Genomic DNA, 18,982 nt, shown 5'->3' on the forward strand with positions numbered 1-18,982 from the left:
CGCTTTTGTTTCCTTTGCCTTTGGAGACATATCTTGAAAGAAGTTAGAATGGCCAAAATCAGCAAGACAGGAAACAACATGTGTTGGAGAGGATGTGGAGAAAGGGGAACCCTCTTACACGGTTGGTAGGAATGCAAGTTGGTGCAGCTACTTTGGAGAACAGTGTGGATATTCCTCAAGAAATTAAAAATAGAACTTCCCTATGACCCTGCAATTGCACTACTGGGGATTTACCCCAAAGATACAGATGTCATGAAAAGAAGGGCCATCTGTACCCCAATGTTTATAGCAGCAATGGCCGCGGTCGCCAAACTGTGAACCAAGATGCCCTTCAATGGACGAATGGATAAGGAAGATGTGGTCCATATACACTATGGAGTATTATGCCTCCATCAGAAAGGATGAATACCCAATTTTTGTATCAACATGGATGGGACTAGAAGAGATTATGCTGAGTGAAATAAGTCAAGCAGAGAGAGTCAATTATCATATGGTTTCACTTATTTGTGGAGTATAACAAATAACATGGAGGACATGGGGAGATGGAGAGGAGAAGGGAGCTGAGGGAAATTGGAAGGGGAAGTGAACCATGAGAGACTGTGGACTCTGAAAAACAATCTGAAGAGTTTGAAGTGGCGGGGTGGGGGTGGGAGGTTGGGGTACCAGGTGGTGGGTATTATAGAGGGCACGGATTGCATGGAGCACTGGGTGTGGTGCAAAAACAATGAATATCGTTACGCTGAAAAGAAATAAAAATAATAATTTTAAATAAATAAATAAATAATAAATAAATAAAGTACACATGGAATATTCTCCAGATTGATCGCATATTAGGCCACAAAATAAGTCTCAACAAATTCAAAAAGACTAAAATCGTATCATGCATCTTGTTCAACCCAACACTAAGAAAACTAGAAATCAATCACAAGAAAAAATCTGGAAAGAACACAAATGCATGGAGGGAAGATAACAAACTACTAAACAATGAATGTGTCAACCAAGAAACCAAAGAGGAAATAAACATATACATGGAGGCACATGAAAGTGAAAGCACAACAGTCCAAAATCTCTGGGATGGAGCAAAAGCTGTTCTACAAGGGAAGATTATAGCAATATAGGCCTACCTCTGAAGAAAAAAAAGTTTCAAATAAAGAAGTTCACCTTAGACCTAGTGGAGCTAGAAACAAACAAACAAACAAACAAACAAAACCTAAAACCAGTAGACAGGAGGAAATAATAAAGATTAAAGCAGAATTAAACAAAATGGAAACTGAAAAAAAAAAAAAAAAGCAATAGAACAGATCAAAAAACCAGGAGCTGGTTATTTGAAAAAAATCAACAAAATTGATAAATCTTTAGCCATAAAATATAGGGAACTCAAATAAACAAAATCAGAAATGAATGAAGAGAAATAACTGACACCACAGAAATACACAGGATTGTAAGAATATTATAAAAATTACATGCCAACAAATTGGGCAACCTAGAAGAAATGGACAAATTCCCTAGAAATATAATCTCCCATGATAGAATCAGGAAGAAATAGAAAATGTGAACAGACCAATTACCATCAAGGATACTGAATCAATAATCAAAAACTTCCAGCAAGCAGAAGTCTGAGACTAGAGGCTTCACAGATGAATCCAACCAAATATTTAACGATTTAACTACCTATTCTTCTCAAACTATTTCAAAAAATAGAAGAGGAAGGAAAGCTTCCAAATTTATTCTATGAGGCCAACATTACCCTGACACCAAAACCAGATAAACACACTACAAAAATAGAGACGTACAGACCAGTATCTTTAACAAATATAAATGTAAATATCCTCAAATAAAATATTATCAAGCTGAATCCAACAATACATTAAAAAATTATTTAATATGATCAAGTGATATTTATTCCTGGGATGCAAGGATGGTTTCATATTCACACATTAAATAATGTGATACATCACATCAATAAGAGAAAGAATAAAAACCATATGATCATTTCAATAGGTAAAGAAAACACATTTGAGGGCGCCTGGGTGGCTCAGTGGTTAAGCCGCTGCCTTCGGCTCAGGTCATGATCTCAGGGTCCTGGGATCGAGTCCCGCATCGGGCTCTCTGCTCAGCAGGGAGCCTGCTTCCTCCTCTCTCTCTCTCTCTCTGCCTGCCTCTCTGCCTACTTGTGATTTCTCTCTGTCAAATAAATAAATAAAATCTTTAAAAAAAAAAAAAAGAAAACACATTTGACAAAGTACAACATCCATTCATGATTTAAAAAAGAAAAAATCCCCAACAAAGTTTACAGGGAACATTCCTCAAAATAATAAAGGCCATATATGAAAAAACCACATATTTGATGGTGGAAAACTGAGGGCTTTTCCCCCAGATCAGGAACAAGACAAGGAGGTCCATGCGCACAACTTTTATTCAACATGGTACTAAAAGTCCTAGCCACAACAATCAGGTAAGAAAAGAGAAATAAAATGCATATGAATTGGTGAGGAAGAAGTGAGATTTTATCACTTTTTGTAGAGGGCATGATACCAAATATAGAAAACCCTAAAGACTCCACCAAAAAACAACTGGAACTGATAAATGAATTCAGAAAGAGTACATAGCACAAAATAAGTATATAAATCCATTCCATTTCTCTACACTAAGAATGAGGTAGCAGAAAGAGAAATTAAGAAAATAATCCCACTGACAATTGCTCCAAAAATAATAAAATATCTAAGAATACACTTAACCAAGAAGGTGAAAGACCTATACTCTAAAAGCTATAAAACACTGAAGAAACGAACTGATGACACAAACTAGTGGGAAAGTGTTCCAGCTCATAGATTGGGAGAATAAATATTGTTAAAATGTCCTACACTACCCGAAGCAATCTAAAGATTTAATGCAATTCCAATCAAAATACCAACATCATTTTTCATAGAACTCAAATAAACAACGCTAAAATTTGTATGGAATCACAAAAGACCCCAAATAGACAAAGAAATTTTGAAAAAGAACAACACTGGAGGTATAAAAATCCCAGATTTTTTTTTAATTTTTTATTTTTTATAAACATATATTTTTATCCCCAGGGGTACAGGTCTGTGAATCGCAGATTTTAAGATACACTACAAAGCTATAGTAATTAAAACAGTATGGTACTGGCACAGAAATAGACACAGAGATCAGTAGAACAGAATAGAAAGTCCACATATAAACCCACAATTACATAGTCAATTAATCTTCAACAGAGAAGGCAAGAATATGTAACGGGAAAAAGTCTCTTCAACAAATAGTGTTGAGAAAGTTGGACAGCTATATGAAAAGAATAAAACTAGACCACTTTCTTTTACCATACACAAAAATAAACTCAAAACAGATTAAGGACCTAAATGTGTGAGACCTGAAACCCTAAAAATCCTAGAAGAGACCACAGTCAGTAATTTCTGCAATATCAGTCATAGTAACATTTTTGTAGATGTCTCCTGAGGCAAAAGGGAAACAAAAGCAAAAATAAACTATTGGAAATATATCAAAATAAAAGGCTCCTGTACAACAAAGAGAACAATAAAACTAAAAGACAACCTACTAAATAGAAGGTATCTGCAAATAACACATCTGATAAAGAGTTAGTATCCAAAATATATAAAGAACTTATGTGACTCAATACCAAAAAACCCCAAATAATCCAATTAACAAGTGGGCATAAGACATGAACAGACATTTCTACAAAGAAGACATCCAGATGGCAAACAGATACATGAAAAAATGCTCAACTTCACCGATCATCAGGGAAATGCAAATCAAAGCCCTAGTGAAATATCACCTCACACCTATAAAAATGGCAAAAATAAAAAACACAAGAAACAACAAGTGCTGGAGAGGATTGGAGAAAAAAGAACCCTCATGCACTGTTGGTGGAAATGCAAACCGGTACAGCCACTACGGAAAACAGTATGGAGGTTCCTCAAAAATTAAAAACATAACTATCATATGATCCAGTTATTACACTACTGGGTATTTACCCAAACAATACAAAAACACTTTTCAGAAAGGATATATGCACTTCTATGTAATAAACATATTACTTACAATAGCCAAATTATGGAAGCAGCCCAACTACCCACTGTTAGATGAATAGATAAAGAAGAAGTGATATACAGAATACAATGGTATTCTACTCATTCATAAGACATAATGAAATCTTGCCCTGTGCAGCAACATAGATGGACATAGAGAGTATCATGCTAAGCAAAATAGGTCGGTCAGAGAAAGACAAATACCATATGATTTCACTCATGTGGGCAATTGAAGAAATAAGGCATCCAAAATAAAAGGAGAGAGAGAGAGAAATCAAAAAACAAACTCTTAATTATAGTGAACAAACATGGTGACAAGAGCAGAGGTGGATGGGACAGGGTGGTGAAATAGTCGAAGGGAATTAGTGGTACACATATCTTGATGACCACCCAGTAATGGAGAGAATTGCTGAATCCCTGTATTGTACACCTGAAACTAATATAACACTGTATGTTAACTATACTGGATTTTTTAAAACGATACCAGCCACTTGTCTTACAAAATGGATTCTGGACTTGTCACATTATTCTATGATTACATACTGATTTAAAATTTTTATCAAGAGTACTATATAGGTGATACTGTATTCTTCTTACACATGAGAAAATAGTTAATGTCAGCTGGTTCCACTTTCAGCAATGCTAATTTGTGTAACGTGGTGTCTTCTGAATCTCTTCACTATATATTTTTTTTTTTGATCTCTTACCTATTCTTTTTTTTTTAATTTTTAATTTTTTATAAACATATGTTTTTATCCCCAGGGGTACAGGTCTGTGAATCACCAGGTTTACTATGCAGCCATCAAAAGAAATGAAATCTTGCCATTTGCGACAACATGGATGGAACTAGAGCGAATCTCTTCACTATAAAAGCACATTTCCCCCTTGGTAATAATTTAAGTCATATGAGAGGTGATATGTTGAGATTCTGAAAATGCCCTGAATCCTCAAATGACTTTCACATCCCACTGATAATCTACTTTATCAGAAATTTAGCAGAGTTGTCTAATTCTATCATTTCTTTTGCACTGACTAGCTGGCATTTTATGAAGAACAGGTTTCCTCACTCTTTCATCCTTTCTCTTTATTTTTAGTATCACTGTTAACCCATGGACATCTGAAAATTTTATTTAATGTTGTAACCTTTTAAAGTTATTATTATTTTGATGTTCAAATGGTCCTGAAATATGCCAAAGGGAGCTCCTTCATGTAATCGTATGTGTGTATGTGTGTGTTTGTGTGTGTGTGTGTGTGTGTGTTTAATGACAGTTTGAGGTTTTCAGAATTCCTTTGTTTCTTTTTTCCAGCTTTATTGGAATATAATTGGCAAACAAAATTATAACATATTTTGCTCATTTGATATATGCATACATTGTGAAATGATTCTCACAATCAAGTTAACATACCCATCACCTCACACATTTACTTTTTTTTTGTGAGAATGTTAACATCTTCTCTTGGCAAATTTCAAACATACAGTAATACAATATTATTAATTATAGAAACCATGTTGTCCATTAGCTCCTCAGAACTTATTCATCATGTAACTAAAAATGTGTGCCCTTTGATCAATCTCCCTCCATTTTACCTCCCCCCTGCCACATCCCCGGTCCCTGGCAACCACCATTCTGCTCTTCATTTCTATGTGTTTGTATATAAGTGATACCATATTGTATTTGTCCTATGTCTCGTTTACTATATCCTATTGGCTTATCCATATTGTCATAAATGGAAGAATTTCTTTCTTTTTAAAGACTGAATAATATTCCATTGTGTGTGTGTGTGTCTTTTATCCATTCATCAATCAATAGTCACTTAGGTTGTTTCTATATCTTGACTACTATGAATAATCCTGATTAAAACATGGAAGGCACAGGTAACTTTTTGAGACAGCGATTTTGTTCCCTTTAGACACAAACCTAATAGTGGGATTGCCAGATCATACAGTTCTATTTTATAATTTTTTAAAGAACTTGCATACTGTTTTTCATAAAAACTGTACCAATTTACATTCTTACCAACAGTATACAAAGGTTCCCTGTTCCAATACCCTCATCTATGCTTATCTCTTGTCTTTTTGATAATAGACATTTTAACAGGCATGAAGTAATATCTCACTGTGGTTTTGATTTGCATTATCCTGGTTATTAGTGATGTTGAGCAATTTCTCATCTACCTATTGGCCATTTGTATGTCTTCTTTGGAAAAACTTCTAGTCAGGTCCTTTGCCCATTTTTCAGTTGAGTTATTTGGTATTTTTGCCATGGAGTTGTATGAGTTCCATATATATCACAGAATAAAGTGAAAAGGAATAAAATAATGATATTATTATATAATATAATTCTATATGAATAATAACCCTTTGTTGGCTATTGGTTTCCAAATATTTCCTCCCAATACACAACTTGCCTTTTCATTTTGTTTCTTTTGTTGTGCAGATTTAATTTGATGTAGTCCCATGTGCTTATTTTTGCTTTTTTGCTTTTGTTTTTGGTGTCAATGTCAAATCTAAAAAAAAAAACATTGCCAAGACCAATGACAAGGAGCTTTTTACTGTTTTCTTCTAGGAGTTTCATATGTTTAAGTCTTACATTTATGTCTTTAATCCACTTTAAATAAATTTTTGTTTATACTGTAAGATAGGGGTTCAATTTCATTCTTTTACATATGGATATCTAGTTTTCCCAATACCACTTATCGAAGAGATTACCCTTTCCCCATTGTGAATTCTTGGTATCTTTGTCAAAAATTAATTGATTTTAAATGCCTGGGTTTATTTCTGAGCTCTCTATTCTATTCAATGAATCTATATGTCTATTTTTACACCAAAATCATACAGTTTTCATTACCATAACTTTGTAATACAGCTTGAAATGAGGAGGAGAACTGCCTTGATTTCTGGCACTACAGACTCACCTATATTTCTCTGCTCTACACCTATAATGACCCATTTATCCTAGGGGTATTTTTTTAAAGCAATGTTATTATAGTAAAAGCTGAAAAACTGAAGAACTAGAAAAACAACAGTGCTAAAGTACTCAGTAATACACCAAAAAAAAAAAAAAAATCAAATTAGGGTTACTGTGTGTAAACATTAATCATTAATATAATTTTGAAAAGTTCCTCAATTGATTCTTTTCAGTATACTGTAGGGATTTAGTTGTTGTTTTTTTTTAAGCTATATCTTCAGGAATTAAGATACAAATCAGGGGCGCCTGGGTGGCTCAGTGGTTTTGGCTGCTGCCTTCGGCTCGGGTCATGATCTCAGGGTCCTGGGATCGAGCCCCGCATCGGGCACTCTGCTCCGCAGGAAGCCTGCTTCCCTCTCTCTCTCTCTGCCTGCCTCTCTGCCTACTTGTGATCTCTGTCTGTCAAATAAATAAATAAAATCTTAAAAAAAAAAAAAGATACAAATCAACATGTGAAATCAGTACTCAAGAAACTAAAAGCTAGATGGGTGAAAGGTATTAAAGAGGGCCTCTGTTTTGATGAAATCTGGGTGTTGTATGTAAGTGATAGATCACTGAATTCTACTTCAGGAACAAATACTGCACTGTATGTTAACTAAATAAAATTTAAATTAAAAAAAAATAAATGAAAAAAAAAAGACATTCCTTTTTCCTAAAAGCTGGTGAGGTTTTTTTATGTTATGCCCACATGAAACCAGACAACTGGTCAATTTGACTGATTCTTTCCAGTTGGCCAGTTTAATAAAAAGAAAATGTAGGAAGCCTAAGATTAAGTCAGACAAATGGGTTTATATTGACCTCAGTTCTGCTTCTCCAAGGGAGGGGATCTTGTAGAGAAGATCTACAGGAAGGCCGCTGCAGGCCATCTGCAAGCACTGGACAGCTCCAGAATCATCTCATTTCATCCACTTGCACATTGGTGTCCTCATAGCTGACATTTACTTCATCTCATTCCTTTCTTCCTAGTTCTTCCATTATGATACAACCACTGCATGCTTCCCCGTTTTCAGTGTGGGCCAAGTCTCCTGATCACTGCTCTTTCTTCCCTCCCTTGGCCCTTGGTCCACTGACTCTAGTAAGAAACTCAGTAGCAGCCCTACCCACAAGTTCTGTGGACCACAGGCTTAAAGATCCAACCTGCCTATCTATCAACCTCGTGCACCCAGAGTCTCCGTTCCCCCTTGGTAACACACTGAAAGACAGTATTAGAATAAAATCTCATTAAAGCTCAGGACACAAAACTGGGTGTAATGAAGTTACCATTTTTGTCACTTTCATGAGTTTCTCTTTTCCTGCCAAGACTGGCAATGACTGCTTTTACGGGGGGCTCTTCTCTACTACTGGAGGCAGTGTAACCTCTGAAGTCACATAGACTAGCTCCTCTTGTTACCAGCTCTGTGAACCTGAAAAAGTTACTTAATGCTTTTAAGCCTTAATTTTCTCATCTGGAATTGGATATATTAATAGTAGGTATATTATGGGTCCAAAGGAGTTGCACAATATCTGGCACTTTGTAATTCATCAATTATATGAGCTCCCATTATTATTATTATGGCTTTATTCTCACTCCCAGGGAATTTCACCAAAGACATCCCTAACCACTTTCATGCAAACAACTTCCAGATTTATTAACTCCCTTCATCCCTAATATGGTCTTTAAACTCAAGAACTGTCCTAGAAAGATCCTCTGAGGCTTCTTTAGCTCCCCAAACTCAACATTTCCAAACAAATCTTCTCTAGTACACTCAATTTTTTTCCTCACAATATTTTTCACTTTTTATTTTTAGACAATTATGGATTTGCATGCATTTGTTAGAGATGATACATGAAGATCTTATATACCCTTTACCTAGTTCTTTGCTAGAGAAATATGATAGAAATTGGAAGGTTTTAATAGATAGACTATACTGAAAGAATGACATTTGCAGATGGTAGTAAAACTTGTTTCACATTTTTCCCATTGAAGAACCTCACAGCATACACACTATTAAGAAAAAAAAAAATCCCCAAATCTCCCCCAAAGAGTGTTGGTAGCATTTTCAGTTGCTTCCTCCTCCCACCTGGCCCTGGTTTCAGGGTTCACTCTTTCCAGCCCTGAGCCTATATTTGATTGGCCTAAGTCATTCTCCATGCCAGTGTTTGGTTTAGGAAGGGGCCCATGACACAGCTCTGGGCATAAGGCACAAGAGAGAATCTAGTGGGCAGTTTGTCTTGCCCTTAAAAAAAAAAAAAAAAAAAAAACAAAAAAACAAGGGCAGGAGAAGGAGCCATCTCATTTTTCTGTCTCTGAACATTGTTTTATAAAAATGTATTCAGAGCTCCTAAAATCACCACACAACTATAAAAGGCAAATATGAGCCAGCACTGAACACAGCAGAGCAGTAAGATGGAAAGAACGTAGGTCTCTAATGAAATCACTAAGCCTCTGAAAATACCCAAAACCCCTCTGTCTCAGGATATCTTGTTAAGCAAGATTGTGGGTGTTCTGTTTGGGGCCTACAAGAGTATCCCAAATAAAACAGCAATTATAAGTGGATCCAGTCTCCAAGCCTGCCTGACATGCTGATTTTTAAGAGAGAACCTATAGTTCAGTTGGTTAACAGTGTGTTCATACTCAAAATGAATATTCTAGAAGAGAAACAGTCAGCTCTGCTATATAACTGGTAAGAAAGAGCAGTATAAAAAGCACAGGCTCCAGAAGCAGGGAACCCAGGTTCAAATCCTACCTTTGCAGCTCACTAGCTGTGTGGCCTTAAGCAAGACAATTTATTTAAGTTGTTCATTATGCCCATGGTAATACCTACCTCATGGGTTTATAGAGAGTATTAAATGCAATCATGTAATAATAAAGGGCCCAAATAAATGTTAGTTTCTTTTCCCCTAATTAATCCTTTGCCAAAATGAAACACTAACTCAGTTTATTAGACCATTAATTCAGACACTTTGTTTCCAGCAGGAGTTACTCTGACAGCAGAGCTGGTGTCATCAAGAGTAATTTCTACTGAAAAGGTTCCAATCTTAACATTTCCACTGTGAAACCTAGTGTGGTGCAGAAAGGATCGGGCCGGTTTACTTTCAACTCCAGAGAAAATTGATGTGACGATAACCGCAGTGGAAGGGTTTATATGTCCTTGATTGTTTTATTCTCACACCTTAAAAAGGTATGTGCGTGGAATTAATGGGCTGCAGTGGAAGTGTGCTTGTAACAACTTTTCCTCCAACTTATTTCCAAATTTCGTAACATTTCATCAAAAGCTAATCACATTATACTGATATCATTACCAAACTCCCCAGAAAAATCAACAAACTATTTTATGGATATGTTGTGTTTGAAGTATGAAAACAAAAATAGAAGTTGGCATTAAAAAGAAATACACTTTATTCTTGGCAGAGCAATACAGGCTATTATAAAAGTATTCACCTTTTATAATAAATGAATACAAGTTTTATTTACTTAAATAGTCAATGATCTAGTTATACTTGTGCACTAACAATAATTAGGATAAAACTGGTAAAAATTTACCTGGAAGACAATTTGACACCAAAATCTTTAAAAATACATTTATACTTTGACCTAGAAATTCCACTACTAAGAATTTATTTTAAAAAAAGAATCAAGGATTTGTACAATGATTTTTTTCAAGAAAAATTTTTCTTGCAGGAAGAAAACAACCTAAACATTCAACATTAGACAATTAGTTAATATTCTTTGGATGGAAATGCCCATCCAAAGGAATACTACACAATCATTAAAATGAAGTTCTAGAAAAACATTTATTGGCATGGAAAGGTGTACATGATATATTGCTAGGATTTCAAAGGCCATAAACTATTTACAGACTGCTTTACAGTTTTGTTTTTTAAAATATAATTATCAAAAATGCATACCAGAATAAATGCAAATGATGTTTCTTTCTAAGAGTTTTTATTTCTTCTGTTTGATTCTATGCATTTTATTCAGTATGCAAAAATTAATTTTATAGTAAAGAAAATTAAGTTTTAAAAAGCTCAAAAGAATTAGTAAGTTTACTTTGAAGCTAAATAGCAAATAAATCCCCTCACTATTCATTACATGGATTCTGAGCTCTGGTTTCTCATATTTCCCCCAAAATCTGATTTAAGAAGTTAAAATTTAAGAGACTCACCTACCTCATCTTACTGTTGATCACAAACTGGAAAACTGCTGAGCTCTATTTCTGGCTGGAGGTGGTCTCTTAAGTCAAAGATTCCCACGCTCCTGCAATGAGGCACAGTGAAGTTTTAAACACTACCTATTTAGTTAGCTCTTTATGATTCCAGGGTAGCTTTCTCTAAAAAGAAAGAAACTGGCTGGTGTCCACGCTGGGATGCTGCTCTTGGATGTCATCTCCAAGTGCACAAAAGCTCTGGTCTCTACTAGAGTCATGCCTGTTGTATCCACCTGGACTCTTATTTATTTATTATATTATTAATAATTATTATTGTAGCTGGTGTTTATTGACCCTTGCTCTAATGTTCCATATATTCTACCAAGCACTGTTCATACATTATTTTGTCTAAACTCTTAAAAGCATCCCAGGAAGATTAATGCTATCCTTATTCCCATTTTATAGATGAGAAAACAATTTGCCCAAGATTACATAGTTAGTAAGGAGTAGAGTCAAAATGGGAACTGGATCTACCTCAATTTTATTAGATGTCCCTTAGCCATTTAAATGAGTGTGTTTATAATTCATATTAGAGAGAAATTTCAATTGGTCATGTCTGGGTCTTCCTAAACCAGAATAAAAATGATTTCAAGAAAATATTAGATCAATAGTACAACCAAAGTAATGACTCTGCTACACAGCCATGACCTTGGCTACCAGTGGCAAGGACAGCCAAGACATAACCAGGATAACCAAGAGCCCTTGTGAGTTCAGCAGCTCCACACTGACTTGCTTAAGCTTGTCACTTAACCTCTCTGAACCTCAGGTCCTCATGTAGAAAATGAGCTTTATTATACTTCTCTTAAATACCTCATTTATGAGTATCAAATGAGACAATGTATGTGTAAGCACTTTTAAAAGCACAAAGGGCAAAAAGCTTGATTAACCTCTCCCTGCAAATTACTTCTGCCCTCAAAACCCAAAAGCAATGTAACTTTTATATTGCATTTTGCAAAAGACTAAGTGACTGAGGGGCTTTAGATACAGAGAAACAATGTTGGAGGAATAAAATCCCATGTGTAATATTTTCCCATGTTTAGCATTCAATTAAGTAAGTCCTGAGGAAAAGTCACTGAATAGATGTTACATTCTCCCATCTGAGGCTGTTTGACTTAATGTTTCTTCTCCACGTGCATGAACTTTTGAACAACAGGAATTTTTGCCACAGGACTTAAGACTCTCCTGTGACTTGATGTCAAGAAATCTCCTTAGTCATTTTGGTTTCTGCTCCCTGGGAGCAAAGTTGAGGCTTTGGCTCTGAGTTGTTACACATTCTGTTTTAACTTAGGATAACATTTGGCTCAATAATTCAAAAATATTACACCAAGGTTTAGGATTATACTTGCATGATGGAATAATTTTTTAAAAAATTAGTATCTGGGGAATAGAGGAAATGAAGGGATTTTTCTTGATCATTTTTTAAATTGACCATTTTAAATTAAATTTAAAAAATTTAAAATTTTTTAAATTTAAAATTTTTTAAATTTTAAATTGTAAGAGCAATACATGCCCATGTTAAACAATTCTAATAGCACATGTACAGTGAAGGGTAAAAGTGCCCACTCAATGCACTTCCACTTCTCCTTAGTAAACACTACTGACAGTTTCTCGTATATATTTGGAGAGTTTTTCTATGCTTAAATAAGCAAATGGATATAAATATATCTATTTTTTTAACAAAAACAGTATCACTTATTCTACACAGACTGCTCAAAAAAAAATGCTCTTTTTTCCTCCTAAAAGTACACTTGTTTAGTTTCTCATATCCACCGCTATGGATCTAACAGTTTTAAAATCTCCTCTGCAGTATTCTATTGCATGGCTCTAACATAAATTATTTAAATTTTTTTTCTGTCTATATATTTAGTTGTTAACAGATTTCTAACATCACAAATAAGTTTGCAAGCAACAATTTCACCACATCTTTACTCAATTATGTATTTTACTTAGAAGTAAAATTGATAGGTCACAAGAGATGTGCATTTAAAATGGTGTCAGATATACTAAGAGCATTTTTCACAGAACTCGAACAAACAATCCTAAACTTTATATGAAATCAAAAAAGACCCCAAATAGCCAAAGCAATATTGAAAAAGAAAAACAAAACTGGAATTATCACAATCCCAGATTTCAAGATATACTACAAAACTAGAGTAATCAAACAGTATGGTACTGACACAGAAACAACACGGAGATCAGTAGAACAGAATAGAAAGTCCACATATAAACAATTACACAGTCAATCTTTGACAAAGGAGGCAAGAATATGCAATGGAAAAAAGTCTCCTCAACAAATGGTGCTTGGAAAACTGGAGAGCAATACGCAAAAAAATAAAACTGGACCACTTTCTTTCACCATATACAAAAATAAACTCAAAATGGACTAAGGACCTGAATGTGAAACCTGAAATTATAAAAATACTACAAGAGAGCACATGCATCGAACATAGCAACATTTTTCCAGATATGTCACTTATATGTGGAATTTAGGAAATTAAACAAACAAAAGGAAAAAAAGAGAAATATTGAAAAGACTCTTAACTATGGAGAACAAACTGATGGCTGCCAGAGGGGATTTGGGTGAGGGAAGGGTGAAATAGATAAAAGGATCAAGAATGCATTTATCTTGGGGCGCTTGGGTGGCTCAGTGGGTTAAGCCTCTGCCTTCGGCTCAGGTCATGATCTCAGGGTCCTGGGATCGAGCCCTGCATTGGGCTCTCTGCTCAGCGGGGAGCCTGCTTCCTCCCTCTCTCTCTGCCTGCTTCTGATCTATCTGTCAAAATAATAAATAAATTCTTTAAAAAAAAAAAAAACTTTAAGAATTTATCTTGATGAGCACTGATTAATATACAGAATTGTCAAATCACTATATTGGACACCTAAAACTGTACATGTAATATTGTATTTTTAACTATACTGAAATTAAAATAAAAATACTAAAATAGTGATAGATATTCCAAACTGCCATTTAAAGGTTGCTGTACCAATTTAATCTTTCCTTACAACTGGTACGCAAGAGCCTAACTTTCACCAACAACAGTATAGACTGTACAAGAAACTGTTAGACTGAGGTATATATAATATCAATGACTCGGTGGACACTGGATACCAAGAAACTGTAAATTCCTGCCTTTAAGTATACTGTGAATTATCAGTCTTCTCATTCTGAAAAGAAACAAGATTGCAGCGAAATCTTGAAGCGAAATCTCATCAAGAGGGGCTTAACACTTAACACGCTTACCCTGTGCCAGGCACTATTCCTAGTGCTTTACTTGCATTAAGTCACATGTTCCCCCCACCAATCCTAAATGGAAGGTACTTTCATCATTCCCATTTTACATGCGAAAAAACTAAGCACAAAGAAGTTAAGTAAATTTCTCAACATCATGCAGGTGACAAGTGACAGAGTTCAGATTTGAACCTAAGAAGCTTGAGTCCAGAGTCAAGTTTTTAACCAATGACGCATCTATCTGACTCTGCACTTAATGATGTGCCAAACATTTATTAAATGCCTGTTCAACGCACGGACTATCTTATCCTCACAACAATGTGAGTACTATCCCTATTCCTCAGAGATATTAAAGTGGCTTGCCAAAGTGACAGAGGGAGAATTAGTATGCAGGCATGTCTAATTCTGAAGTTTCTATTTATTCTACAGCACCATACTTCTTTAGAGAAGCTAGTTGTCATAATATCCATTTTACAGTTAGGGAAATCAAGTCTTCAGAAGAAGGTGTACAAGGAGGCTAAACAGGAGTTGTCCCTATCAACAAACAGAGGTACGAGGGGCTGTATCATACGTAATTCTTCTTTTATCAGAGTTATATAAAGTTCGAGTGTTTATGTAAAAATGTGTAAAGAATGAAAAAGATATAAGAAAATATGATGTGCAAATAGGATTTCACAACTGATTAAAGAAGGAGGTGAGGACGAGAGTAATCAGAGGGGACTTAACACAAGTTTGAACTGGGTAACAGGAGGCTGATGTATAGAAATCAGAAAGGTTGAAAGTCTGGGCTCCAGAGTCTGGGTTCAAATTTCAGCTCAGGCACTTCTGACTTTTTATAACCTTAAATAAGTTACAGAATACTCAGTACCTCAGTTTCTTCATTTGTAGTATAAGGATTTTAATAGTAAATGAGGACTATACAAGATAATGCATTGAAAGGATTTAGCACTGTGCCTGGCCCATAGTAAATATTCATGAAAGGTTATGTTATTGAATAGACATTGAAATGCTATTTATGGAGGTTATTGATTATGATAAAATAGAAAAAATTCTTGCTTTCACAAAATCTTCCACAGGATATGATAGAGCTAATGATGATTAATTTAATCTTCAAATTATTCTACCTTCAAATATCTCAAACTCAACCCTGTGATATTTTTTTTCAATTTCACTTCCTATCACTCCCAATATGGTGCCTCTTCTCTATGCAACATTATTACCTTGTTGCCTCCTGCTAACAACTTTCTTTTCCCTTCACCCCAAATGCCTATTCCTCCCATTTCCATCAGTTCCTGGTAATAATGTCCTTCAAACTCACCTTCTCCAGAGCTTCCTTGACCAGCTTGCCTGCTCTAACCACCCCAGCTGTGATCATTCCATTCTATGGGTAAACCCTAGAATGGTATCATTTTGATATATATATATATATATATATCTACACACACACACACACACCATGCAGATAGATATATGTATATCTATATCTATATGGTTCTCAAGCTATGTTGAAGGTGTGTGTGCCTCCATAAATAATTGTTAATGATGAAATAGGAATAGCATCTCCTGTCTAAAGAGACAGATAAGAACCCTCCTGCTCCACTCACTCTTTTGTCCAAGGATAGAAGATGGCTTGGCAAAGCTATGCTCAATAAATGCTTACTTTAAGAATGAATGTTTTCAGTTATAGGTGCATGGTCAGTCTACAAATTATATTTCTAAACCCTCTTTCTATATATGTCAGCCTTAAGAAATGAAATATTTCATAAAACAATCTCAGTCATATAATGGGGAAACTAATGTATAGAGGAAGTGTTCTACAATCATTTCAGGTATTATAGATAATACAAATGTGTTTTATACAATAAAGGCCTGGTCTACCATACATCTAAAAGGCAGTAGGAAATCATAATTAGAAACAGAAACAAGGCATTTTTCCTTTCACTATTTAGTATATGCAATATTCCCTACAAAATGGCACTGAATGTTTTCCTGCTGCTACATAGTGCCATATAGGCTCAGAAAAATAAGACCTCTTTTTATGCCTATGAAACTGACTTCAAATAAAATAACCAACCTCAAAGGTTGGTTGAATGCAAGGAATGTTTTTACACAACCCAATATTTGGATATATGCATTAATGCATATGGCAATACATACTTAAAAAGTGCTACTAAATCTCCAACCATCCACTACATTCAATTTGAAACCCTCATCAAGATATTCACATTCAAAGACAAGGTTCCTACATCAAATAGGTCACAATCTTAGGTGCATTTAAATACTGGAAATGAATGGTACCTAAAATAAAAATCCTTTATATACAGAGCAATACATGAGTATAACGTTAATAGCCCACACAGGTTTTTAATGGCTCCTAATATAATATGCCCTTTCAAGGAACCATTCATACATATTGAAATGCATTTTTACTATGCTACTTGGAGTAATTACGAATTGAACAAGGTTGACAAAAATCAGCCTTAAAAGTTAGGTAATTTTCTTAAAATATACATAATATTCTGTAAGTTCACAGCTCTCTAAGTGATAAAATATTAGATCCTGAATGCTAAAAAGTAAAAGTAGCATTCAAAATGATTTTTAAGACTATACATTTTTATTGTTACAATTCAGTAAACTATTTTACCAAAGTTTACAGTCATCTCCAACTCAAAGCCAGTGAAAAATCAATTGTTTTATAATCAATATCACAAAGCAAAAGCAATTAATAGTCAATGTAAAATAACCTATTTACTACCTCATTTTAAATGTAGTGAGGAACTTAACAAGAATGCATTAATATTATCCTAGTCTATTCCACTTAACAAGTTTACATTTAAGATGTTTCCATTTTCAAATATCAAACCCACTGTACATTTAGAAAACCTACTTGGGAAAATCTATTATTATTTAATTTCTCAAAAAACTCCACTTCAGCCTACTTTTCTTTGAATTCTGAGTTGCTACACTATTCTCATCTTTACAACAATAATTATTGATCTCTCAGGAGCAAGAACATCATGTAAAGTGAAAGAATTATAATATGAAGATAAGAAAGTGAATAATAATTAAGTTGTATATCTTAAACACAGAGCACATTATAGTCATAATTGGCTTACCACCAGTTAGAAATATATATATACACATTTTTCAAAATAAACCTTTTAAATAAAGTAATACAAGCATCTTTCTAGCTTAAAGATTTGAAATAGCAATTAAGTCTGAATCTTAAATCATTCATCTCTATAACTAGAAGAGCAAGTCCCAAGGATGTAAATCTCACCCAATGAGACAAGGGATGCTGAATATATTATTAATTGCTAAGTAATTTCTTAATTTTAGAATCTACCTCCCAACACGGGCAAATAAATAATGTGATTTATGAGCCCAGACTCTCATGGTGCTTTACTAGAGTTCAATAAACACATGCACATCCTAAACGTACAGTGTAATTGTGATTTCTACAAGGCAGGAAACATAGCAGGACTCGCAATAGCAAATCTACCCCATCTACTTATTATTCAAGCAGTAGTATTTAGAATACCTAAAATGCCTGCTGAACACTGCAGCTCAACGTCCCCCTGGGGTTACTTCTAAGCAGAACCACATCTCTTCTCCTCAGTGATTAGTGAGTTTTAAGAAGGCAGGTAACATGAGGTAGAAATTCTTATGCAGCAGGAAGATAACTCTTCTCGCCAAATTTTCAAAAACCAACACCCTCACACCCCAAATACACACACACACACACACACACACACACACACACATACTCTCTCTCTCTCTCTCTCTCTCTCTCTCACCTTTTTTTTTTTTTTTTAAAGAAAGAAAGGAGGGTTTTTCAAATAGGTACCTAAAACATGTCATTTGCAGGGGGATGAAAAATGTATTTTTCCTCTACTTGCTGCTGTGTAAGATATTTACAGATCTGATTAGAAAACCTGTATGTACGTGAAAAGTAGTGCTTTCAGGGAGATTTCTTTAGTGAAATATGCCTGTGCATAATGTTATGCAAACATGCCTACATTAACAAGGACACACACATGCACATCTAGACCAATAATTAAGATTCACTGTTCTACAATCCCCCTTTGACATTTTTTAGCATGCATGTTATTCAGAAGACAGATTTTTTAAAAAATAATAAGCAGCTGCATATAATGCATGCCAAAGTGGCATGTTTAGAGAAGCAAATACATTACCAGACGCATTTTGAAGTTTCTGGAACACCTGCAGGTAAAAGGAGACTGTGAATCGGAAGCTGGCACACGGTATTCCTCAGAATCACAGAGCTCGGTGTGACTGTGGGGGAATGTAAGGCGAGTGTGAGGCTGGAAACCTTTGAGTTGAGCTCACTCTAAGCATCAGAAAGCCTCAAAGAGGGGAAAGAAAAAGGCAGCCCACAGACAGCTAGATGAGAAACTTCTGGCACCTCTCCAGCTCAGGAATGAATTCTCTGTAATTTGGAGACGTATAGTGATGGAAATGAAGAGAAACTTGGATTTACGGGTGCATTTGCTCAGCCATGCAGAAATG

General features: G+C 35.0%; 1 protein-coding gene across 1 annotated transcript in view; it reads right to left on the reverse strand.

Moving 5' to 3' along the window:
• LOC116590758 (IQCJ-SCHIP1 readthrough transcript protein) overlaps positions 1-18,744 on the reverse strand; it is a 742,659-nt gene extending 723,915 nt beyond the window's left edge. Inside the window, exon 1 of the mRNA XM_032343021.1 lies at positions 18,649-18,744. Within this exon, the coding sequence (XP_032198912.1) occupies positions 18,649-18,657 (9 nt within the window). The 5' untranslated portion in view covers positions 18,658-18,744. The remainder of the gene's footprint in view (positions 1-18,648) is intronic.
• Between the last annotated feature and the right edge of the window lie 238 nt (positions 18,745-18,982).

The sequence above is a fragment of the Mustela erminea genome, chromosome 1, assembly GCF_009829155.1.
Source record: "Mustela erminea isolate mMusErm1 chromosome 1, mMusErm1.Pri, whole genome shotgun sequence".
Classification (NCBI taxonomy): domain Eukaryota; kingdom Metazoa; phylum Chordata; class Mammalia; order Carnivora; family Mustelidae; genus Mustela; species Mustela erminea.